This window comes from Mandrillus leucophaeus, unplaced genomic scaffold (genome assembly GCF_000951045.1).
Source record: "Mandrillus leucophaeus isolate KB7577 unplaced genomic scaffold, Mleu.le_1.0 Scaffold22, whole genome shotgun sequence".
Classification (NCBI taxonomy): domain Eukaryota; kingdom Metazoa; phylum Chordata; class Mammalia; order Primates; family Cercopithecidae; genus Mandrillus; species Mandrillus leucophaeus.
In genome coordinates this window covers 3,107,441-3,132,232 of record NW_012102254.1, presented here as the reverse complement: position 1 = coordinate 3,132,232, position 24,792 = coordinate 3,107,441, and the positions used below count along the sequence as shown (strand labels likewise).

Sequence of the window (24,792 nt, the reverse complement as noted above, 5' to 3'; positions counted from 1 at the left end):
GGAGGAGGAGCCAGTGTGGGACAGGCAGGCGAAGGCGTTCGGTGGAAGGCACCTGGCCATTGGGTGGAGACCCAGGTTCACCAGCTCAGAGGTGGGGCCAGAACCCAGGTGACTGAGACTCCCCAAGGAGTGTGCATGCAGACGGAGCCCTGGCGACGCCCACAGCCAGCAGGCTTGCTGAGGAGGGCAAGCACGACAGGACCAGGGAGAGCAGAGAACAGCCGCCAGCAGCCAAGGAGAAGAGGGTTCTGCAAGCACACTTGGTTTCTGTAACTAAAAATGCAACCAAGATACCCCAAAGGCTCAAGACTGACAAGCTAATCAGAGAAACTGGCTTCATTGAGAAGGGTGAGAAAGGACAGGAGTGTATCACTCCCCACTGTCACTGCTTAAGGCCCTGGGAGGTCACCTTGTGCCAGGTCCAATTCCGAGCACATCACACCCCTAATGCTTTTAATTGTTACCTTCCCATCCAAGTGGACTGCCCTCTGCTTACACGTGTGGGGCTGGTCATCAAGGTCAATCGAAACATACAGTGCAGCAGTGGACAGGAACCAGGACTCAAGACTCAAGAGAGTATGGCCTAGCCAACAAAGGCTGGGGACATCTGGGGCTGGGGCAGGCCACACTCACCTTTTGTCCAAGAAGACCAGAGCAGTAATGCCTGAGGAGACCTCCTCGCTGCTGCAGCACAGCACCCCTTCAATGGCGTCCCACACCTATAAGTCCAGAGGCTGTGAGCACCTGCCCACCAGAAAGGCCCACAATCCCCGGGGTGGACAGCCGCTCTGCCCACCTTTAGCCCCTCTGCCCACCTCCAGCCGGCCGCTGCTCCGCCCCACCACGATGAGGTGGCCCTGCAGCTCCAAGCTCCAGATGGAACCCTCCGCACTGGGGGCCCAGGCAAGGGAAGGGGAGCCTTTCTCAGGGGAGCCACCCTCGTCCTCAGGGGCCTGGGGCAGCACCGGCCCAGGCGAGGGTGGGCGCAGGGCTGGTGTGCAGACAGCCGCCAGCCCCTCCTCCTGGTACACGCGCTGCACCAGGCGGCTGAAGTCATAGCCTAGGGAGTCCCGAGCTCGGCCACAGACCGCCCGGTGCCGGGGCTCAGGCTGAGTGGGCTGTGAGGGCTGTGGCTGTGCCGAAAAGTTGGTGTCAATTAAGCAGGTGAGGTCAGGCTGGTCCTCGAAGAGGGAAAGCGGTGGAGGGTCCCGGGGGCGGTGTCTCAGGGGAGGGCTGTCCCCAGGCTCCTCTGGGCCAGCCTTCCCACCATCTGAAAGTCGTTCCCAGCTCTCCTGAGCCTCAAGCCCGCTGCCCACGCCACTGTCCCGGCGCTGCCTGCTGGGGGCCAGGATGGTGGAGTGAGAGGGGATGTAGGAGAGGGGGTGTGGGGGAGGGGGAAAGGGTGAGAGGGGGAAGTGAGGGGCCATTAGAGGGGACAAGCGGAGAGGGTGCGGTGTGGGGGTGGGAGGGAGCCTGGAGGGGTTGGGGGATACGTCAGAGGGAGAAAGGAGGGGAGATACATGGCTGCACGGGGTAGGTGGTGGGGTGAGGGGGGTGGGGGGGCACAGAGGAGAGGGCAGCCGCACCTACCCTGGGCGTGGGATACGCGTGAGGCAATCCCCGGTCTGTGCGTCCCACACACAGACGTGGCCTGCCAGGCAACAGCTCACCAGCAGCATGCCGTCGCTGGCCAGGCACTCGATATCCTGCGGGAGCCCAGTGTTGGTGTGGGCCAGGCCCCAGCCCTCCCCTGCCTGGCCGCTGTGCCCCCGCTCACCATGAGGTGGCCGCGCAGGACCAGCGGCACAATCTCCGTCTCAGGTGGTGCATAGCCGTAGTCGTCGCAGGGCAGCTCTCCGCGCCTCCGCCGCCCGGGCCCGCTGCCCGGCTGCCCGTAGTTGCGCGGGCACAGCACGCGGTACAGGCAGAGCAGCAGCAGCACCAACACAATGCCCGCGGCTAGACCCAGTGCCGCCACCCTGCACGGGAAGGCGGACTGCTGTGAGACACACCTCATAGCCTGTCCCCTCCCCTCCTCCCTCTCCCCTACTCTTGCCCACCTGTCCCCTTCCCCGCACTCTATCCCACCCCACCCCACCCAGCAACCTTACTTGTACAGTGTGACGTCTCCATGGGCCTGCACCCCACCTGGGCCCTTGGGTCCCGCTTCCCAGTGCCCAGCAGGTATGGGCCCCGGTGGGGGCCAGGCACTGCGGCCATCCTGAGGGTGCCGGCCCTCCAGGGCCTCCCTCGGGTTCAGGCGGAGTGTGACTGGGATGACGGGCAGCAGGCTGATGTACCTGGATCCGGACAGTGGGCAGCCTCAGCGGGGGGCCTCCCAAGGCTTCCTCCTACTGTGCCTGCCAGCCAGTCCGCTCCCTCCTCCCCAGGCAGGCCTCAGCTCCACCGGCCAGACTCTCCCAGCATGGGGGTTGGGGACAGAGGTAGGTCCCTCCCCAGCCCAGCCTGGCAGCCAACCTTGCTGTCCCAGATACCAGCACCCAAGCAGCCCTTCTGACCGTGTGGGGTATCTCCCTCCCCACTCCTGGCACAGGTGGATGGGTCTCATTCTAGCGAGGGCTGGCAGCCACCTGTGACTCCTCAGAGGAACCTGGGGTTGCTCTTGGGTTATGGCTGCCTAGACCACCAGTTCCCACCTCACAACCTTATGAATTGTTTTAATTATTTGCAGAATTCAAACTGTGGCCTCCTACATTGGGGAAAGGGGATGGTGAGTTGACACCATCGAGTGAGGAGGTGGCACCTGGCATGGCCCAGCTCACCTCTTGGCCAGTGTGATGTTGTAATAGCTGAAGAGCGTCGGCCAGTGGCGGAAGGACAATTTCCTCCAAAGTTCCTCATCCTCAGGCCCCCAGGTTACCTCTGGGACTGGGCTGTCATGGACAACCTCTGCTGGACCTCCATGCTCAGGTGGCTCGCCTGGCGATGTCTGGTTCTCAGGTAGCTTAGGGGCATCAGGTGGGAAGATGGAGAAGGCAGGGTCCGGGTGGCTGGCGGGCAGCATGCCACTAGGCACGGGCATGGGAGCCAGGGCTCCCTCACCCAGTGGGCTCTGTTCCGTCACCTGGGCAGCGAGGTAGGTGCGCAGCCCTGCTGGGTCTGTGTATACCAGGATGCCAATCCAGACAACGGTGCCAGCCTGCAGTGGAGCAGGGTACTCAGTGGGAGGAATGGGCCTCAACCCCAGCAGCTTCAGCCCTCATGCTGAGAGGAAGCAGCACGGGGACCTGAGGCCTAGGGATGGAGAGAGGACACAGGCCCCACTGTGTGCTTTCCTCCTGCCTCTCCGAGTCCTCCTGCTAATACCTGCCAGCACTTGCTGCTGGAGGGCCTGCTTCCCTTTCCACAGTTAGGGGCTGAGTTTCTTGGCCTGGAAATAGACTGAACCACCCTGAGGTCTGACACAGAATGTCCCTGTCCCTAATCTCCACCTCAGCTGGGATCAGAAAGCTGCTACCATTCATATGGTCAGCATGGCCAGAGGGCCAGCTGCCTGACCTGCTCCAGAGTCCCCCAGAGGGCCTAGTCTCAGGGGGCCTCAGCCTTCCTCCCGTCTCAGTTCAACTCCCTGGGAGAGGCACTGCTGCCCCACAGCCAGCGCAGCCTGGCTGGTGACTGATTTTGCCCAGCACTTTCCACTGTCTGCACACCATGCAGCGGCCGATGAAATGTGGCCCAGGGAAATGTGGTGGCCACAGGTGGGTCCATCCCAGAGCACTCGACTAACAGGCTCCTGTCCTGGGCCACTCTCGGGAGAGGATGGCTCCTGTACCTGAGAGCCCTGGAGCTGCTTCTCCCACAGGCTTGTCTCCTCAGAAGCCACCAGGGTCTGGGCAGGGAGGACACAACAGGCAGCTCCCCAGAGCCAGGTTTCCAGGGGCCACCAGAGCCTGAGGAGCATCCCTCGCCACTCTAAGGCCAAGTGCAGCACCACAAGAGGCCTGGAGCGCTGGCCCTCCAGAAGAGGGCAGGGCAGGGGTGGCAGGTACCATGATGAGACGCTGTGCCAGGCGGGTGCGGGCCAGGAAGTAGACAACACGCAGCCTCTTGGGGAGCCGCAGGTTTCGGAAGGAAGACGGCTGCAACGTGATGGTGTGGGGTGTGGACGGCCGCACAGCCAGCTGCCGCTCGTAGCGCGTTGGCTGCCCCACTGGCTTGGCTGAGGGTAGGCAGGCCTCAGGGGGCAGCCGCTTGTTCAGGTCCGCTAGCTGTTGGGGGCACAGTGGTCAGGGCCCGAGTCCACCATCCAGAGGGTGCCCGCACAGGACCACTGCCCTGCCCAAGGTCCACACCCTTCTCACCCAGGAATCCCTCAGTACAGCCAGGGCTGAGGAGGTGGGCGGGGCAAGGCTCAGCTCACTCCTACCTCCATCCGGCGAATGTCAATGGACAGGACAGTGGTGAAAAACAGCATCTGAAGGAAGAAGTCAGACACCAGCCCCACGACGGCAAAGAGACAGAACTCCTGGAATCAGAGCACACAGGGTGGGGTGGAGGGGAGGCGGTGCCATGACCTGACTGCCCCAGCCCTGGAGGAGCAGTGCCCGGACTGCAGCCACCTCAGAACCAGCAGGGCAGCAGCAGGCAGGGCACAGCAGAGATGAAGAGAGATGCTGGTTGGTCCTCAGCTCACATACCACTAGCAGCTCACCCTGTCTCCACCAGGGGGCAGCAGAAACCCTCACACTTTCTTCAGAAAGGGCTGAAAGGGGAGGGGGGAGTACCTTCCTTCAATCTTCCGGTCCCCCTAGAGAGGACTGAAGGCCTGATCCAACCTGGAAACCTCTAAGCCCCACCAGCCTGCTCCCCAAAAAGTCCTTCCCCACTGAGCCCCCGCCCTGCTCATGCATCACCAACCCAGCCAGAGCCCAGGCCTGATTCAGGGGCTCTCAGAAAGGTTCCCAGCCAGCAACTGCCCTGGAACAATGGAGAGAGAGAGGGATTAACTCTCCTCTAAAATCGAAAAAGGGTGAGCTCTCTGCTCCCCAGGCTCTGTCAGCAGACAGAATTTTCTGAGATGGCGGTGTTGAGACCTCTAGCGCATCACCACAGTGCTACTCGGATCTGGGGTAAGACCATGGGGTAGATAGTGGCACAGTGGTTGTCTCAGCTCTAACGTCCCAAGACTACCCTATCCTGCAGATACTACTGTTTTCCAGGAGAAGCAGCCCACAGCCCATCTGTTCTCTGTTCACCCCCATCTCTCAGCTGGCCTGCCAGCCCTGGGGGAAAGATGGGGGAGAAAAGATGGCATCCTCCCCTTCCTGCAACTCCTTTTGGAATGGCCGGCATCAGTCTGAGGTTCCAGCTCAGTGCAGGGCCACCTCCACCTCTGCTCACAGCCCACAGCTGAGCAAGGGCACTTTGCCAAGAGCAGGGTCACTCTGGGCAATGGGTGGTGGCCCTCCACAGGTCAGGCCAGGCAAGGCCTCTTGTCTGGAGATTGCAGCATGGGTCAGGGCCAAAGGAGGAGACCGGAGGAAGGGTCTAGGAACCCCACGGTGCTTCTCCCTCAGAAATGGGAAACAGGTGTGACTGAAATGGCACAGCCAGTCCCCAGTTTCTGCCATGCCCTTGCAACCTCCTCCTGCCACCTGGCTGAAGGGGAAGCAGGCAGGGAGGGGTAGGAAGAGAGGGTCAAGCGCAGAGCCTGCCTGGCTAGGCACTCAATCTCGGAACCCAGCCAGAGTTTGCTGAGCACTTCTGAGTCAGGCGTGCCAGGGGCCATCTGTGTGCTATAGTGATCCGCTTGCCAGGCAAAGAGGTCCCACCTCAGAGGCAAGGATGCCTGTGCTGAAGAGGGGAGCACCCTGTCCATGGCTGCACAGCTGGGGAGCACAGCAGTTGCTTCCATGCTCATCCAGGTGGCAGGCCTTGGGGCCTTACCTGGATGGCAGGCACTAGGGTGAAGTAGCCAATGAGGATGATGCCCAGCTCCGTGGCCATGTTCTTCATGATGGACCAGCTCTCGCTGCTTAGGCCTGCAGAGGGCAGCAACAGGGCACAGGGCAGCACGTGGCCACTCAGCGACATGACTCACACAACCTCAAGAGCCTCAGAGTGGCAGAGGCATGGGGAGGGCCCCCAGCCCTCTGAAGCAGCCATTCCATCAAAGCACCCCAACCCTCAGGGCCCTGCTAATGCCCAGACTCTAAGGGGCTGTCACCACCACACAGCTGCTACAGGGAACAGGTGTTCACAGCCTGGAGGATGCAGGGGAGAGCTATAACCATCAGAAGGGGGAAGCAGCAGAGTGGAGATGAGAAAATCCACAAGGAAAGCCAAGTGCCACCCACTCCAGCCACATCCAACCTCCGCATGTGGTTCTTGTCTGGTCTGTATGGGCCAGCATGAGAGTGTGCCCACCAGCCACATGGCAGAAGCACTCAGGGGGTGGAGGAGCTGGCTGCGTTCTTCCTCAAGCCCCTTCCTGTGGTGAGCCCTGATCTCATGCTATCACACTGTCACATGTCTAAGGCTCTGTGCTCCTACTGGGCAAGGACTATTTCGCCCCATGTCTTCCTAACTCCATATCCAGCACGGGGCCTGGCTTATCACAGAGGCTCACAGAGGTTTGCTGGATGAATGGACAGCTGCCTACAGTCCTGTTCCTTACAGACATACGGTGACAGGAGGTGACGAGGAAGAAGACGCTCAAGTGACCAGACCTCCAAGGCCGCTTCTCCCTTTTCTCATTTTCCCCAAAACCCCAGATCCCCAGCTTCTACCAGCAGGGCCAAAGGGAGCTTTTCTGGCAGCCATGAAGGCAGCATCTCTGAAACGGCCAGACCCTGGGGCTTGGGCTAGTGTGCTGGACTGAGGCAGTAAGAGAAAATACTAGGCACCAAAATCCCCAAACAGAAAGTCACCACCAAATACAAGCCCCACCCACACTGAAGTGCAGTGGCGTGATTACAGCTCACTGCAGCTTTGACCTCCCAGGCTCAAGCAATCCTCCCACCTCAGCCTCTTGAGTAGGTGCGACCACAGGTGCATGCCACTATGCCCTGCTAATTTTTGTATCTTTTGTAGAGAGGGGGTTTAACTATGTTACCCAGGCTGGTCTCGAACTCCTGGGCTCAAGTGATCCACCTGCCTCAGCCTCCCAAAGTGCTGAGATTACAGGTGTGAAGGTGTGAGCCATGGCATGCAGCCTGGTTTGCTTTCTTACTGACACATGAACCAGGACAAAGTACAGTCCAGTGGCCCCATGGCTCCCCAGGGCACACACTCAAGAGCTGCCAGGGCCCAGTGGCCCACTGCATATTATGCTGGAGGCAAGAGCAAGGGACATTTCAGGGGCTCTGTTTGCTCACAGAGCGTCAGCAGCAAGAGGAACAGGCCCCTCTCCAGCCCCTCCTGCAGCCCCCTGCCCAACTCTCCCACTGTGTTACCTTGGGCGATCCGCAGCTTCACCTCCAGGTCTACCGGGGTTGAGACCACGGACTTGGTGAGCACCAACACATTCTCTAACCCAATAACCACCACAAGGTAGGGGAAAATCTCGCTGGGGACAGAGAAGGAGAAGGTGAGGACAGTGCTGTGGTGGTTCCCAACAGACTTGGGCCCTCAGGAAGGCTATGGGGTTTCCAGCCTGTTACAGGGGCTGCTGAGTGACTCCCACAACCACTGGGCAGAAACCCTCCCCTGTCCACCTCACCCAACAAGGCCTGCATCTACACAGTGCTCAGCTTTCAGGCAGGCTCCAGAGCCTTGCGGAGGGGCCAGCAGCTGTCCTGTCTCTAGCCATCTGGCTCAGGGGGGCTGGGAGAGGCCCCTCAGGGAGAGCTGTGCAGCGCCACTGCTAGACCACACTTCTCCCCGCCCTTCCCAGGAGGACTGCTGGCTAAAGACAATGACTGCTGCCAAAACCCACGCCAGTAACTCTGGGTGGACCCATCACAGCTAAATATGCAAGGAGATGAAACCACCCTGAAGGCCCACTCACCTTTGTTGAGAAGCTGTGTGCGGAGAACAACTGTTCCTACAGAAAGCTCTACCAGCTATCTGAGCCCACCGTCCCACACTCCCCGCAGCAGAACCTATGAAAGTCTATGTGCGAGGAACGCCAGCTGAGTTATAACTTGCGGGACCTCTGCTTTGGAGCCGAAGGAAGGGAGGGCCCCTGTAGAGGGTACGGCAGACAGTATGGGAGGGCGGTGTTTAACACCATCAGGCTCAGGAAAGGGAGCAGGTATCTAAGAGCAAGGAAACTACCAGAAACAAAACACGACATTGCTTTTCATACGACCAGCCTGATGGTCCAAGGTGGGGGACAGGCCAATCCATAATCCATTAATAACAATTAACAGACAGGCAGGTGGGCCTATCCAGAGCCAAGATCAAAGCCTGAGGACAAGCCAAGGGAAGGGCTTCCAGACTAAGGTTCAGAGAGGAGCGGCAAGGGGAAAGTAAACATCGGTGGAAAAGGCAACAAATTACAGTGTGCTCATATCTTCCAAAGAGCTTCCTCTAAAATGACCTATTTCATTAGGCATTTAAATGTTCTAAGTATGAAAAAAAAGAAATGTTCTCTATCTCACACCTCCAGTGGCTTAAGCCATCAAGCTGCAGTGTGTGTGCGGTGTGTGTATATAGAATATATAAACACAGATGCACAAATCCGACTACACACATGCAATACATACTCATGTATACACAAACACACATACCAACACACACCCCATATATACACACCCAGCCCACAAATACACACTTCTGTACATATGGACACTCACTATAGCTAGATATGCTATATACAAACACTAGTATGAATACAAGCCAGACAAAGAAGAGGAAGAAAATGTACCTCTTAAATGTCAAAAACGACAATGTGAAGACGTGAGGTCACAGCAAACACCCAGTCCAGGGAAGGCCAAGTACCCAGAAGTGCAAGGCTCTCTGGCCTGAGCCCACCCGGTGGCCCAGTGGAGCCTGCTGGGGACCTACCCGCCATTGAGGGTGGGCGTCAGGCCGAAGAGTGTGCAGAGTCCCACAGACATGAGCAGCGAGCTGAGCACTGTGACCACGGCGGCCAGGGCCAGCCCCCACTTGGACTTGACCATGTCGATCTTCCCTGGAGGGCAGAGAGGGCACATCAGGGCAGCCCCTCCCACAGCCCCCGGCCCACAGGGGCTCTCGGGAGTAGGTTGCCCTGACAGTTGAGGAAGGGAAAGCCCCTGGTTTCACCAAAGGAAAGGGATAGGCACAAGTACTTCCCAGTGTCATGGACATAGTACACCTTTTAGGAACCCTAACCCAGAAAGGGGCTGAAAGTGAGAAGAGCCCCGGACCCACCCAAGCTCCTAAGACCCTGCTGGGGGATAAAGCCCTAGCTCTGATGACCACCAGGTGTGTTCTATCTCTCTACCCCAAGCCACCTCCAGAGGCAGGGAAGCAGGTGACATGGAAATGCCCGTTTAGCTTGGAGAAAGCTCCCGGTCTCCCTGCCATGAACCTACGCGTGGAGAAGTAGATGTAGGCAAACAAGATGATGTAGGTGGTCACAAGGGGGATGAGCTCAGCAACACCAATCTCCTCCTTGAAGTGCACGTGGACCAGGCTCTCCGCCCGAAGGCTGCAGTTGGGGCTGGGGTGCAGAAGCATCAGGCGGGCACGCAGGCTGCCCAGGAACCTGGTCAAGGAGCAGGGTGGGGGTAGATGGAAGTGTTGCTCTTGGTTCCGGGGACAAAGACAATCCTTGGACAGAGGGTCCATTAGGACCTCCCTCCTGCCCCTGTGTTGGAAGGGAACTTCTCTCTGGTGCCTGAGCTCCTCTGTAGTCTCCAGGGGCACTGGGAAAATCACAGAGGGGCAAAGTTTTCTCAGGAGCCCCTCCTGCTCCTTTCTCAGCTTCCCTTTCCGGACCTACTCTACACTCACTTTTTATTTATTTTCCTATTTTATTTTTTGAGACAGAGTCTCGCTCTGTCGCCCAGGCTGGAGTGCAGTGGCGAGATCAGGGCTCACTGCAAGCTCCGCCTCCCGGGTTCACGCCATTCTCCTGCCTCAGCCTCCAGAGTAGCTGGGACTACAGGCGTGTGCCCCCACGCCTGGCTAATTTTTTTTTTTTTTTAGAGATGGGGTTTCGCCATGTTGGCCAGGCTGGTCTCGAACTCCTGACCTCAGATGATCTGCCCACCTCAGCCCTCCCAGCATCTGGGATTACAGGCGTGTGCCCCCACGCCTGGCCTCCAACACTCTTGATTACCAAAGGCCCAGGAGAGGCGATCAGAAGCATCTCGAGTGCCGTTGCCAGTTGGGGAGGTGCCTGCAGTGCCCCACTGGGAAGGACTCAGGCCATACAGGGCTCACTAGCAACCAGCTGGGGATGCCTGCCCTAGGCTCAAGAGAGACCAGAGGAGGCACCAGGACACTGAGACTGCCAGCCCTGCCTTAGTCCCCTATGCTTAACCAGCTGTCAGGTCATCCCCATTAAAATGTGGTAGACAGTATCATCTAGTGTAAGGGATGTAAACATTTCAACAGGAGGCCTGGAAACTCTCCAAGTTTCCAGCGGGGCATTCAGAACACTCTAACCAGAAGAGGGACTACTCAAAGCCTCATGTCACCCAGCAGACCAGTCAAGAGCCCAGGGTGCTGTCAATCTTACTTGGCATGGTAGCGCTGGAAGACCAGGGTGATGGTGTAGGAGACCATCCTCTTCCTGGTGTAGAGGCTCACCCCGCTGTACTTCCCGGGAACACCAAACAACAAGTCTGCAAGTAGAAACCAGCAGGTACTGACAAAGAAATGACAGCTACTGCAGAGCCACCAAGGACCCCTTTTTCACCCCCACCCTGGGAACAAAGGGTAAACCCTTATCTGCCTAAGTACACATCAAAAAGACAGTGACCAGTGGGCACCCTTGCAGGTCTGAAGGGAACTTGTACTGCGGCTACCTTTGAGTGTGGCTGAAGTCTGCAGGGTTTTAGGCTCGTGCTGGTGGATGGTCCCAATGATGTCAGGATCAGCATGGAAGCGTTCCCGGTCATTCTGCCAGAAATTCCCAGGGGACAGCAGCAGGCATCCATGCTCAGGGAGTAGGTCCCTGAGCTTCCTGAGGCCTGGCAGCAGGTCGGTCACTTGCAGACACAACTCCTCCAAGCTCCTGGTCCCAGAGCTGCACAGGAGACAGGACAAGGAACCTGCTGTGTCTGCCACCACAGGGCAGATCTGCGGTACTTAGGGGACGTCCTCTGTCTGTTCTTCAATACCCCATATTTGCTCTCTGGTAATGCCAAAGAGCCTGACCACTAGGGCAGCAGGGGAAAGTACTTCCAGGTGGCCAATAACCTAACCATGTGGCTGTCTGACTTCAAGTGCATCTGAGGCCCAAAAGCCCATCAGCTCTGAGGACAGGCAAGTGTACTATGAGAGCATGCACAATCCCGCCCACTAAAACACCCTGGCCAGTTCAGTGGATGAGGAGGGACGGGGGTAAATCTGGGGCTTCATTTAGTTCACCAAAATATCTGTCAACGCCACTAGCTAACTAAAACCTGGCAGTGATGCAGCTTGCCAATTACACACATTGTATGCCGAGCCAGCATAACCCAGGGACCCACTGACAGGCAGGGGAGCACAACCTGGGCTGGGGCTTCAGAAGGTACCCCCCGGTAGAGCTTGCTTCTCGTCGGCAGAGACACCACCATTACATTCACAACATAACCCACAGGCAGGAAGCCACGCAGGTCATGAGTCAGCTCAGTGGACACTGACTCCATCTGAGATGTAAGGATGAGACTCAGGGCTATGTGTGTGCCATCTGCATAGGTCTAAGGGGAATGCAGCCACTGTGGACCCTCACGGATGCTGAGAAATTCAAGGCTGGCTCACCCTCCATCCTTCTTGTTCTATCTCTGCAGAGCTGACTGGCTCACTGGAGTTACACTGAGGACTGTAACTCTCCCTTCAGTACAGAATGGGATTCAGGGAGGCAAGGGTCCCTGAGGGGGTACCTGTCTCTCAGCACGTGGTTCCGGATCTCCTCCACCAGTTGGAAAGCCCGGGACAAAGGTGAACGAAATACATCTACTGCCAGGAGGTTCTTGTGCCAGGGAAACACTGAGGATTTCACAAATATCTGCTGGACGTAAGCCACCGGGGCACCCACATACTGCAGAAGAAATGAGGGAGGGCAGAAAGGGCAGCTGAGCACAGGAGGAAGGAACACGGTCCAATTCAAGGGATTTAATGGGCATTGGAAACCATGCCCCACAGAGTTAAAGAAACCAATGACTAACACAAGTTCTTGAGTTTGCAGGATGGCAGATAAGAAAAGAAACAATTTGCTGAAACCCAGAAACTCCCTCCGCTTATGAGATAAAAGAACTGGCTGAAATAAGCTGGAACCAAGATGGCCGACTGGAGTTGTGCAGAATGACCCTGCCGCCATCACAGCCTGAATTTCCACTGCATGTTTCATACTGACTCCCCTGGAATTTGCACATGAGACGCATGAGGTGGCATCAAGAGATAACTGGGCATGCTCAAGGACTTTCCAGAAATCCCCCTTCCTTCCACCAATCATCTGCTAATCCTAGTATCCACCCTCTAAACCTTTTCTAATAAAATTACTGCCTTAAAGCCAGCACAGGGAGACAGATGTGAGCTGGACTCCTGTCTCCTAGGGAGTCAACCTTCAATATAAAGCTTTCTTTTCCCCAAATCTCAGTGTCATAAGTATTGGCTTCTAGCACATTGGGCAGCGAGCCTCTTTTGCTCAATAACACATCTACTATGGGCAAAGCATATGTGGGACCAGGTGTAGGCAAACTATGGCCTGTAGGCCAAATCAGGGCCCATGCCTGTTTTTCTTTTTGAGACAGGGTCTTGCTCTGTTGCCCAATCGTGGCTCACTGCAACCTCAATCTCCCAGGGTCAAGAGATCCTCCCACCTCAGCACCCCCACCCACCAAGTAGCTGAGACTAGAGGTGTGCACCACCGTGCCTAATTTTCAAAAATGTTTTGTAGGGATAGGGTATTACTATGTTGCCAGGCTGGTCTCGAACTCCTGGGCTCAAGCGATCCTCCCATCTTGGGCTCAAGCGATCCTCCCATCTTGGCCTCCCAAAGTGCCACACCTGGCTAACTTCTTTATTTTCTGTAGAGATGGGGTCTCACTATGTTGCCCAGGCTGGTTAGTGCCTGTTTTTCCACCTCCAATTTTTACTGAAGCACAGCCACACCACAGCCACACCCCTACCATTACTATTGTCTATGGCTGCAACAGAGGCCGTCTGGCCCGCAAAGCCTAAATGCTTACTATCTAGCCCTTTATGGAACATGTCTGCTGACCGCACTATAGACTCCACACTCCCCAAAGCATGTAGCCTGTCTTACTGATCCAGGTTTCGTCACTTGCAGCCGAGTAGCGGGTTTTGAAGATCAAAGGACCCAATTTTAAATCACAGCTTTCCAAACATATGACCTTGGAAACACTTTTGACATCTCTGGATTTCAATTTCCTCACTGTGAAAGAGGAACGACGACATTCACCCTGCAGCATCAAGATATATGCACACACCACACACGCATACACACAGTGTCTGAGAGATTAGCAGAAATATCAGCAATGAACAATCAGGCACTTCACTTCATCCGACCCTCACAACAGCCTGATGAGAAGCAAGGAGAGGCTCAGGCATCGTGCCCGCCTAGAGCTTCACACTCCAGGCAGAGTGGTGCAAGGACTCAAACCAAGGTTCCCTCACTAAATATCACACACTTTTCTCACTAGAATCTGCCATCTACCCTTCAAGAGCTTAACAGGGATGTAAATGACAAGCGTGTTCACACATGCAACCCTCAGTGACAGGCATGTCGCGGAGCACCCCAAAACATGCTGGGTCAGCCATGGCAAGATTACGGCCCAGGAGAAGCTAAGTGGAGCCATAAAGTTAGAAAAGAACAGGTAGGAGAGGGGCAGGAGGGAATGTGAGTTGCAAGGGATGCTGAGAGCACAGAAGGCACCAAGGAAACCTGTCAGGGGATAACAGAAATTACGAGGAAGATGACAAGCAGGCTTAGACTGAAGCCTGACTAAGCTGTCAGAATTTTAATCAATTGACAAAGCGAAGCCCAGTGTCTCTGAGGTGAAGGGCAACCTGATGAAAGCAGTGCTCTGGAAAGACTCCCCTGGAGGTGGTGACAACTGGAGACAAGGAAAGACGGTCCTAGACAGTGGTGTACTGCGAGCTATGGACTGAAGGGGGCAGGGCCCAGCCCAGCTGAGGGATGAGGGGCTGTCCCCACACCTGGGCTGCAGTCAGGAACTCCAAGGGGCATGTGTGTGGATGAAGGGGAGGTCACAGGGCCACTCACCGACGCAGTACTCCAGGTTACAGCATAGGCAAGGGCCAAGATGCTGAGCAAGCAGAGCAAGTTAATGCCTCCTGGGACCCTGGGCACAAAGGAACCAGAGGCAACCGTCTGAGCCTTGTGAACTTGATGTGGCTGTGCCTTAGTGAGGGCTCTGGGGACAAAAGGCCTCGTCCACTTTGTCTTCTGTACCACACTCAGCCACTAAAAGCTGCTGGGAGGTACAGAGGCACCTGGATGGAGCTGGCCACCACAGGCTGTGACCAGAAGCTCACACAGGCCTGAGCAGGGAAGGAGCACCAACCTGGTAAGGAAGAGGTGGGCAGGGCCCACACTCACTGTGCTGAGCTCCCACAGTCTCTACTTAATATTCAAGAGAGAAATGGACATAGAAACACTGGTATCTTGAGTGGGTGATGGAGGAAGTAAGGGCCAGTGGGGTCCAGATGCCCCTAGGCAAAAGACTCTTAACAGTGAGAGGCTGTGGCAGGCAGCCTTCTAACACAGTCCCCAGCAGTCCACACCTCCTGGTGCTCATGCCCTTGTGTAATCCCATCCCCTTAAGAGTGGGCTGGACCTAATGATCTGCCTCTGACAAACAAATACAGCCACAGCAATAAGAAATCACTCTTCCAATTAGGTTACAAAAGACTATGACTCCTTCTCCCACCCTGGCCCCGTTCTTTTGGGAGCCACCACTCTGATGAAACCAGCCACCACACTGCGAGCTGCTCAGGGAAGGCCTGTGTGGCAAGGAATTGAGAGAGGCCTTCAGCCAACGCACAGTGAGGAACTGAGATCCTCAGCCCAACAGCCTGTAAGGAACCTACCTTTAAGTGGGCTTGGACGGGGGTCCTCCCCGAGTTGACCTTTGAGATGGCAGCAGCCTTGGCTGAGGGTTCTATTGTAGTCTTGTGAGAGACCCTGAACTAAAGGACCCAGATAAGGAAACCATGGCTCAGAGAGATAAAATGAAGTGTCCAAGGTCACACAGTTGATAGGCAACAGAGCCAGGACTGAAACTCAGAGCTGGGTAGCTCTGAAGAATGTGAGTCTCATGGAGAACAACATGCAGAAGGAAAGGCCTAGCACAAGCAGCGTGGGAGAGGAGCTGAGGTTCTGGGGGCCCTGGAGTCTCCAGCCACCATAGTTCAGAGCATGAGGCTCCCACCCAGAGCTTCCTGGAAACCCTGTGTTCACGCTCACACAGCCACCACAAACACTGCAATGTTGGCCATAGAAGTCTGGCATGCAACAAGCCCAGCCACCGCTGTGGACCTGCCAGCTGGTCTTGGTGTGAGGCTCAAGTTTTCACAATGAGCCAGTCTTGGGGACCCAGGCAATGCTGGAGACCTCAGGTTTTTGAAAAACAGAATCCTTCCTTTCTATTTAGATAGAACAACCTAGAGCTCCAGGTATTTTACCTTCACACTGGTGCACCCGTGGGCTCCCTCAGAACAGGATGTGGAGGACTCCTGCCACTCAGCTCTTCCTACAGAAAAGACCTCCTGATCCTTGCCCTCCAACCCTGGTGGGCAAGGGCTATGGTGGGAAGAGCAGGCTCAGGAGACCTGCCTGAGTTCCAATCCCAGTGCCACCACTCCCTGGCTGTGTCCCTTGGATGATGGTCTCTATACTCTCCAAGCCTTGTCCCTTACTGAGGGAAATGAGAATAAAACCTCAGACCTCACTAGAGCACCGTGAGGACCAAACAAAACAACTCCTGGGAACCATCTAGGTCTAGCAAAGTACCTGAAAATGTATTCGTTATATCATTTCTATTATCCCCTAAAACTATGAAAACTGGAGTTGGTGTCCCATGCACAATCATCTCAGTCTACAAGTTTCTCCAAATTCAACACGATGGGTCTCCTTATCACCACTGTCATCGAGTCATTGCCTCTAAGGGAATGGCTTCCCAATGCCTACGGAATTAAAAGTTTAAACTTCACAGGCCAGGAGATTCAAGTTGGTTCCACCTACCACGCTCCAAGAAAAACTGCAGACTCACTGTCTCCTAAATAAGCCACGCTGTTTCTTTACTCAACAAGAAACCTTTCTTGAGCATCTACTCTGTGTAAAACACTGGAGTATATAAACTTGAAGGAAACATGACTCCAACGGGGTCGTCATGTAGAACACAGAGAAGAAGCAAAGGATACACTGCAAGAGCTGGGGAAGGCTTCCTGGAGCTTCACGGAGCTGAGGGATAAAGCCTAAGGAGGGTACTCCTAGTGCACACCACAGGGCAGTCCAAGCACACAAATCTTCATTCTCCCCTCTGTTTGACCAGCCAGACTTGATCAATGACAATGATGGCAATGGCGACAGCCACAAACACTGCTGAATGCAAGCGACGGGCCAGGCACTGTGCTAAACCCTTGCATTCTTTCGCTTAATCATATGAATTACAGTGTATAATGTAGGTATAATTATCCCATTTTATGGATGTAGAAACTAAGGTACAAGGTGATAGTAACTTGCCCAAGGTCACAAAGCTGGAAAACGTAGTCTCTACTGTTTCTGCTTTGTTCCTCTCTTCCTCTGGTAAAAACATCCCTCTGTCCAGAGAGAACCGCCCTTCCCCAAGAGTGGCCACAGAGGCCAATGGTCACAGTGACGACACAGGGTAAGCCTAACTCTGAGCACAAAGACATGGCAGAACTGACTGGAGTCCTTTCTGGAGGACACATAAAGGTTTAACTGTAGGGTGCAGCCATCAATCTCATTGTGGAGAAGCACCTAGCAAAAGGGGAGGAGGAGGGCTACATAAAAAGAGAGCCATCTCCAACAGAGAGAAAAATCCACAATTCAACAAAAAGAAGTCAAACAACTCAAAATGGGGACATCTGAACACACACATCACAAAGGAAGACAGGCAAATACAATAAGCACTTGAAAAAGGGACTAAGGTCATTAGTCATCTGGGAAATGAAAATTCACATCACAATCACAATGAGATTTCTCTATATTAGAATACGGCTTTTAAAAAAATCCAAACAACTGAATACACCAAGAACTTTACAGCACAAAGACTGAATCTTAATGTATGGGAATTTTTCAATAATTTAGAAGGCCAAGGTATATAAAAAGAAGGACATTTCATCTCTGTAGTCCTCATTCTGAAAACCAAAGTCCACAGTGAAATTCTTAACCAAAGTCCAAAGTATATTCAGATTTTCTCAAGTTTTTGCCTAATGTCCTTTTTCTTTTCCAGGATCCCATCCAGGAAACCACGTTACGTTTAGCTGTAGTGTCTCCTGAGGCTTCTTGTAGCTTCTGACAGTTTCTCAGACTTCTCTTGCTTTTGATGATACTGACAGCTCGAGGGGTACTGGTCAGGCATTTTGTAGGGTGTCCCTCAACTAGGATTTGTCTGATGTTTTACTCATGATTGGACTGGGGCTATGGGTTTGGGGGAGGAAGATCAGCAGTAAAATGTCCTCCTCCTCACATACCAAGGGCACAATCAATCATTGTGATTTATCACTGCTGCTTTAACCCCAATCACTTACTGTAGGAGGTGTCTATCAGGCTTCTCCACTGTAAAGTTACTTTTTCTCACAATCACACTGTCCTCTTTGAAAGAAAGTCATCAGGCATAGTCCACACTTTAGGATACATTACTTAGAATTATTTTGCCCAGGAAATTTGTCTATTGTCATCCATTCATTTATTTATATTTATTCAAGCATATGGACTCAGGATGGACTCACAAATAATTATTTTATATTTTGGGTTATAATTCAATACTGGTTTATTTTGTTGCAAAAATTGCTTTAGGCCAGGCACGGTGGCTCACGCACGTAATCCCAGCACTTTGGGAGGCTGAGGTGGACGGATCACAGGGTCAGGTGATGGAGACCATTCTGGCCAACATGGTGAAACCCTGTCTCTACTAAAACACAAAAAATTAGCCGGGCGTGGTGGTGTGTACCTGTAGTTCCAGCTACTCGGGAGGCTGAGGCAGGGGAATCACTTGAACCCGGGAGGCGGAGGTTCCAGTGAGCTGAGATCGCGCCACTGCACTCCAGCCTGGGTGACAGAGCAAGACTCTGTCTCAAAAAAAAAAAAAGAAAAAGAAAAAGAAAAAAAATTGCTCTAGCACTGACCACTGGGAGCTCTTTCAATTTGCCCCCCTATGTCTCTTTGACATACACTATATTCATTTCAAACTTTGAAAAATATTTGTCTTCTCTTCCCAAACAGTATAGGATCTCCTCAAGGGCAGTGAGCCTCTATCTGTCCCCACATCATTCCACACCACGCACATGCAACGAACGAGTGCTGAACTGAGCAATGAGCAGAGCAGGGAGGGAAGTTTTGGCTCCTTGGTATAGGCAGCAGATGCCTGCAATGTGCTGTCTACTGCCCGAGTCTCCTATTTTCCCTTTTATATTTTTTTATTTTTATTTATTTTTTTTTTTTGAGATGGAGTCTCGCTCTGTCGCCCAGGCTGGAGTGCAGTGGCCGGATCTCAGCTCACTGCAAGCTCCGCCTCCCGGGTTCACGCCATTCTCCTGCCTCAGCCTCCCGAGTAGCTGGGACTACAGGCGCCCGCCACCTCGCCCGGCTAGTTTTTTTTGTATTTTGTAGTAGAGACGGGGTTTCACCGTGTTAGCCAGGATGGTCTCTATCTCCTGACCTCGTGATCCGCCCGTCTCGGCCTCCCAAAGTACTGGGATTACAGGCTTGAGCCACCGCGCCCGGCCTATTTTTTATTTTTAAGAATTTTTTTAGAGACAAGGTCTCACTCTGTTGCCCCAGCTAGACTGCAATGGTATGATCATGGCTCACTGCAGCCTTGAAATGCTGGGCTCAAGTGATCCTCCTACCTCAGCACTGGGATTACAGGTATGCAACACTGCACCCAGCCCTGTTGTCCTTTTGGAAACCATCCTCTCTCATTCCCAGCGAGGTGCTGACGACAACAATGAAATACCTGCCTTTAGCCATAGGGCTTGGGAAGGGGACAGGCAGGTAACCTTATTCATAGTCAACTGGGCTCCTTTTCATCTTCCATTGGATTGAATGATGCAAAAACATAGGGCTGAATCTGCTAGGGCCACTGTTGGGAAGACCAAGAGTGAAGCTGACCCAGAGAGGACAAAGTCAAGAGATGGATTCCTTTTGAGGCTCAAACTATATTGTACTTAAGTCAGCCCTGCACCTGGCTGAGTTATATGAACCAAAAACTCCCTTTCACTTACTCTGATTTGGGTTGAATTTTCTGTTCTTCATAACTAAAACAGTCCTTACCACCCACTTCAGTATCGCTGGCCTGTATCTTTATCAAGGACAGTCAATGGAGGTGAGATAACTGACCACTGAGCTGTGTGACACCAAGTGACTGCACTGGGCCCAAGTCTCCTTTTCAATCCTGCAGGGGATAAGGGCTCCAATCAGAGAGAGAGAAAATGGACAATCCTCCTGATTCCAGAGCCCTCCTGTTACTCTGCACCAACACTTTCTGTCATCATCTCATCATTCAAAGAGTTCACAAACACTACACACCCCTTACAGCCTCATCATTAAACATCTACTCCACACCAATGGGCCAAATGAACTCTTCTAGTCAGGAAACACAAATACTCCCTTATGTGCTAAAATTGAATTAAAAGGTTAATGAAGGCTGGACACAATGGCTCATGCCTGTAATCCCAGCACTTTGGGAGGCTAAGGCAGGCGGATCACCTGAGGTCATAAGTTTGAGACCAGCCTGGCCAACACGGTGAAACCCCGTCCCTAATAAAAACACAAAAATTAGCCAGGTGTGGTGGCAACATGCCTGTAGTCCCAGGGACTTGGGAGGCTGAGGCGGGAGAATCGCTTTCAACCCAGGAGACAGAGGTTCCAGTGAGCTGAGATCACACCACTGCACTCCACCCTGGGCAACAGAGTGAGACTCCATCTCAAAACAATAAAAATAAAATGGGTTAATGAAGGTAAAAGGTTTAACCAAGAAGGTCCCATAATGAGCCAGTGAGCCAATGGCCAATCAGGGCCATAAAGCCACAAAACTGGTTTCACCACAAAACTAGTTTCAGCCAGCATCAGACCATGCACCCTTTGACCTTCATAGGCAGAGCCCCATGAAGCCAGGGCTGTGCACTCCACACTGATACCATGTATAGTTGTGCCACAGACCGATCTTACTAGATATGCCTCTATTTCAGCCACAGAGTCAAGTTCATAACAAGTTACCTGACTACTACGTTAACCAAAAAGGAAATGGGAATATGCTATGACTGTCAGAGAGAAGCGGGAGGGGAGCTCTGTTCACTGAGCTTTGGTTTTCCTCAACAACAGATTCAGCAAGTACAGCACCAATCCGGGGACCACAGAACAACACAGGAAGAAAGGGCACTTTGTCCATACCTGACAGGCAAAAGGTACAGAGATGAGCTACTCAAGCTTCAGTGAGCTCCAAATAATGAGTGCGGTGTGATGGTGAGTTAGGTCCCTTGACTGAGTCCCTCAACTGAAGACCTTTTTTCTCATTTATATCAGTGCTCGGCCCAGAGGCAGTCAACTGAAAACAGCACAGCCCAGAAGGAACAGAGGGCTGGGGTCAGGAGACCTAGAGTTCCAAACTAAATAACTGGCCGCGCACAGTGGCTCATGCCTGTAATCTCAGCACTTTGGGAGGCTGAGGCGGGTAGACCACCTGAGGGCAGGAATTCGAGACCAGCCTGGCCAACATGGTGAAACCCCATCTCTAATAAAAATACAAAATTAGTTGGGCGTGGTGGCGCACACCTATAGTCCCAGCTATTCGGGAGGCTGACTGAGGCAGGAGAATCACTTGAACCCAGGAGGCAGAGGTTGCAGTGAGCTGAGATCACACTACTGCACTCCAGCCTGGGCAACAGAGCAAGACTAAAATAAAAAAATTTTTAAATTAAAAAAATAAATAAGTAACTGAGGCACTTAATCATTCTGAGCCCCAGCTTCCTTACCTGGAAAAGAGATTTAGAATCTGTACTTTCTGGATTGTGAGGATAAAACAGGACCTGACAGATCTGAAAAAATTAGGTGCACGATACAAATACTAGACAGCGCTGGAAGTCTATGTCAGACCACTCTCAGGGATGTGCAATTGTTCTGACTGCCCAGGGACAAGAAGGAGACAGCCTGTGTGTCTGCCAGGATACTGCCGCACACCCATGCAGCATGTGTGAGCAACTCAGCGTATGAACCCAGACCCGGCTGGCCACAGCTGGAACAAACACAGATCTCAGTTTTACTATAATAGTTACGCTTTGGCATCATTTGGTGTTTCCTTTCAAAAAAAGTTACTCAATAAATGTATAAACTAGCCAGGCGCAGTGGCTCACACCTGTAATCGTAGTACTTTGGGAGGCCGAGATGGGTGTAATCACCTGAGGTCAGGAGTTCAAGACCAGCCTGGCCAACAAGATGAAACCCCGTCTCTACTAAAATTACAAAAATTAGCTGGGCATGGTGGCGGGTGCCTGTAATTCTAGCTACTCGGGCGGCTGAGGCAGTAGAATTACTTGAACCCTGGAGGTGGAGATTGCAGTGAGCCAAGATTATGCCACTGCACTCCAGCCTGGAGCAAAACTCCATCTCAAAAAAAAAAAAAAATGTATAAACTAAGTATCTATATGGTACACTGATAAAGCTGTTAAAGTAAATGAATTCACAAATCAGAAGCTAACCAACCTCAATCTCACTGGCAGATCCCTGCCTCAGCCAATCTCCACCCAATGCTCTGTGCTGGCCTCAGGAACATGCCGAGTACCCACCCACTCAGGCTGCTCCGTAGGCTCTCCTTGTTTGCGGTCAGAGTCCACAGGCGGGGGCGAGTAATCCTTTACAGGGGTGGTGAATTCCACAGGTCCTGTTCCTGGCAAGGGGAGTTTCAGCAGTGGGTAGCTGGGATGAACAAAAAGGAGAAAAGAGTTAGACACTATGAGAGGCAGTCCTCTCTCAGCAGTGACACAGGAGCCACTGGAGTTAATAACTAAATTCTGTTAGGACTGTACAAATGTGCAAAATATTAGAATCACAAAATTGCAAAGCCAAAACTCAGAAGTCATCTAGATTAGAATTTTTCTTTTCTTTTTTTTTTTTTTTGAGACAGAGTCTTGCTCTGTTACCCAGGCTGGAGTGCAGTGGCCGGATCTCAGCTCACTGCAAGCTCCGCCTCCCGGGTTTACGCCATTCTCCTGCCTCAGCCTCCCGAGTAGCTGGGACTACAGGCGCCCGCCACCTCACCCGGCTAGGTTTTTGTATTTTTTAGTAGAGATGGGGTTTCACCGTGTTAGCCAGGATGGTCTCGATCTCCTGACCTTGTGATCCGCCCGTCTCGGCCTCCCAAAGTGCTGGGATTACAGGCTTGAGCCACTGCGCCCGGTGAATTTTTCAAACTTATTTTAGTCACATAAACCTTACAAAGAAGCCCAACTGATAAAACAGACTGTTCTGTTAAATGTTTTCAGGCTGTATAAGCTAAGTATGTATAAGTATACTTAGTTATAACATTATATATAACATTAATATATATAAACATATATACACACACACACACATATACACACACACAAATAGATAGATAGGTGCCCGCCACTACACCCAGCTAATTTTTGTATTTTCAGTGGAGACGGGGTTTCATCATGTTGGCCAGGCTGGTCTTGAACTCCTGACCTCAGATGATCCACCCACCTCAGCCTCCCAAAGTGCTGCGATTACAGGCGTGAGCAACCATGCCTGGCTAGTTTATACATTTAATGAGTAACTTTTACTGAAAGGAAACACCAACATTAACACCAACATGTTATAATATATAACACTATATATATCTTTTCAGGCTGGGCGCAGTGGGTTATGCCTGTAACCGCAGCACTTTGGGAGGCCCAGGCTGGAGGGTTGCTTGAGCCCAGAAGTTTGAGACCAGCCTAGACAACATAGTGAGACCTCCTCTCTACAGAAAATAAAAAAAATTAGCCAGGCATGGCAGTATGAGCCTGTGGTCCCAGCTACTCAGGAGGCTGAGGGGGGAGGACTGTTTAAGCCTAGCGGTAGAGGCTGCTGTGAGCCATGATTACACCACTGCACTCCAGCCTGGGCAACATAAGACCCCTGTCTCTGAAAGAAAAAAGTTTTCAGAGACTTAATAAAGGCAAGATGCTAAACACAAACAAAAAAATCACCTTGCCAAATCAGACATAAGGGAACAATAAAAAACAAAATTGGGGGTACCTTTAAAAATCCAGGATTCCAATTCGGATAGCTAAGCAACTGTTCCACTTGAAGGGACAGACCATGAAAATTCTGTATAATTTACTAAGGATGTGGTTTATACTAGGATCATGAGGAAACTAAGTTAATGGACCCAATATATGCAAAGGAAAAGCCCTGACCTTGCATCAAAAAAGTTGGCAAATGAGCCGGGTGCAATGGCTCAAGCCTGTCATCCCAACACTCTGGGAGAGGCTAAGTAGGCGGATCATTGGAGCTCAGGAGTTTGAGATCAGACTGAGCAACACAGTGAAATCCCATCTCTACCAAAAACACAAAAAATTAGCGGGGCGTGGTGGTGTGCACCTGTGGTCCCAGCTACTGGCTGAGGCAGGAGGATCATTTGACCCTGGGAGGTGGAGGCTGCAGTGAGCTGAGGTCATGCCACTACACTCTAGCCTACGTAACACGGTGAGACCCCATCTCAAGTGAAAAAAAAGAAAAAATAAAAAGTTGGCAAATAGATGTACATTTTGTTTCACATCTCACTTTCTTAAAATTTAAAAATAACTTCTATATAGTACAATGTACAGATCTTAAGTATAAAGTGCAGTAAGTTTTTACATGTGTGTATCTGTGTAACTACCATCTAGATCAAGCTACAGAACATTTCCGGAGTCTCAGAAGGCAGCCTTGTTCCCACTCCCAGTCAACAGCACACCGCCCCAACCACCAAAGGTAACTATTAGAATCTCTATCACCATAAATCAGTTTTACCTATTTTTGAATGTCATATAAATGAAATCATCCATTCTACTTATATACTCTTTTGTGACTGACTGCTTTCACTCAAATTCTATCTGCTAGATTCCTCCACACTGGTGCATACAGCAGATCATTCCTTTTTGGATACATACTGTTCCACTAATGAATAAAGTATAGTGCATTTGTCTATTCCACTGGTTGAGGAACATTTGGCTGTTTCTGGTTTGAGCTATTAAGAGTAAAGTTGGGCCAGGCGCAGTGGCTCACACCTGTAATACCAGCACTTTGGGAGGCGGAGGCGGGTGGATCACCTGAGATTGGGAGTTTGAGACCAGCCTGACCAACAGGGAGAAACCCTGTCTCTACTAAAAATACAAAATTAGCCCGGTGTGGTGGCGCATGCCTGTAATCCCAGCTACTCAGGAGGCTGAGGCAGGAGAATCACTTGAACCCGGGAGGCGGAGGTTGCGGTGAGCTGA

General features: G+C 52.5%; 1 protein-coding gene across 3 annotated transcripts in view; it reads right to left on the bottom strand.

Moving 5' to 3' along the window:
• SCAP (SREBF chaperone) overlaps window positions 1–24,792 on the bottom strand; it is a 109,949-nt gene that overhangs the window by 2,458 nt on the left and 82,699 nt on the right. For 2 of the 3 annotated variants that reach the window (XM_011981036.1, XM_011981035.1), the window contains 16 exons: window positions 22,114–22,243; window positions 11,982–12,139; window positions 10,923–11,143; window positions 10,634–10,739; window positions 9,483–9,655; window positions 8,971–9,097; window positions 7,416–7,528; window positions 5,908–6,002; window positions 4,388–4,486; window positions 4,011–4,229; window positions 2,784–3,160; window positions 2,112–2,300; window positions 1,778–1,979; window positions 1,591–1,706; window positions 816–1,338; window positions 634–719 (listed from right to left, as the gene is read on the bottom strand). In XM_011981036.1, the coding sequence (XP_011836426.1) occupies window positions 634–719; window positions 816–1,338; window positions 1,591–1,706; window positions 1,778–1,979; window positions 2,112–2,300; window positions 2,784–3,160; window positions 4,011–4,229; window positions 4,388–4,486; window positions 5,908–6,002; window positions 7,416–7,528; window positions 8,971–9,097; window positions 9,483–9,655; window positions 10,634–10,739; window positions 10,923–11,143; window positions 11,982–12,139; window positions 22,114–22,243 (2,934 nt within the window). The remainder of the gene's footprint in view (window positions 1–633; window positions 720–815; window positions 1,339–1,590; window positions 1,707–1,777; window positions 1,980–2,111; window positions 2,301–2,783; window positions 3,161–4,010; window positions 4,230–4,387; window positions 4,487–5,907; window positions 6,003–7,415; window positions 7,529–8,970; window positions 9,098–9,482; window positions 9,656–10,633; window positions 10,740–10,922; window positions 11,144–11,981; window positions 12,140–22,113; window positions 22,244–24,792) is intronic. The other variant, XM_011981037.1, reaches the window with a different exon arrangement.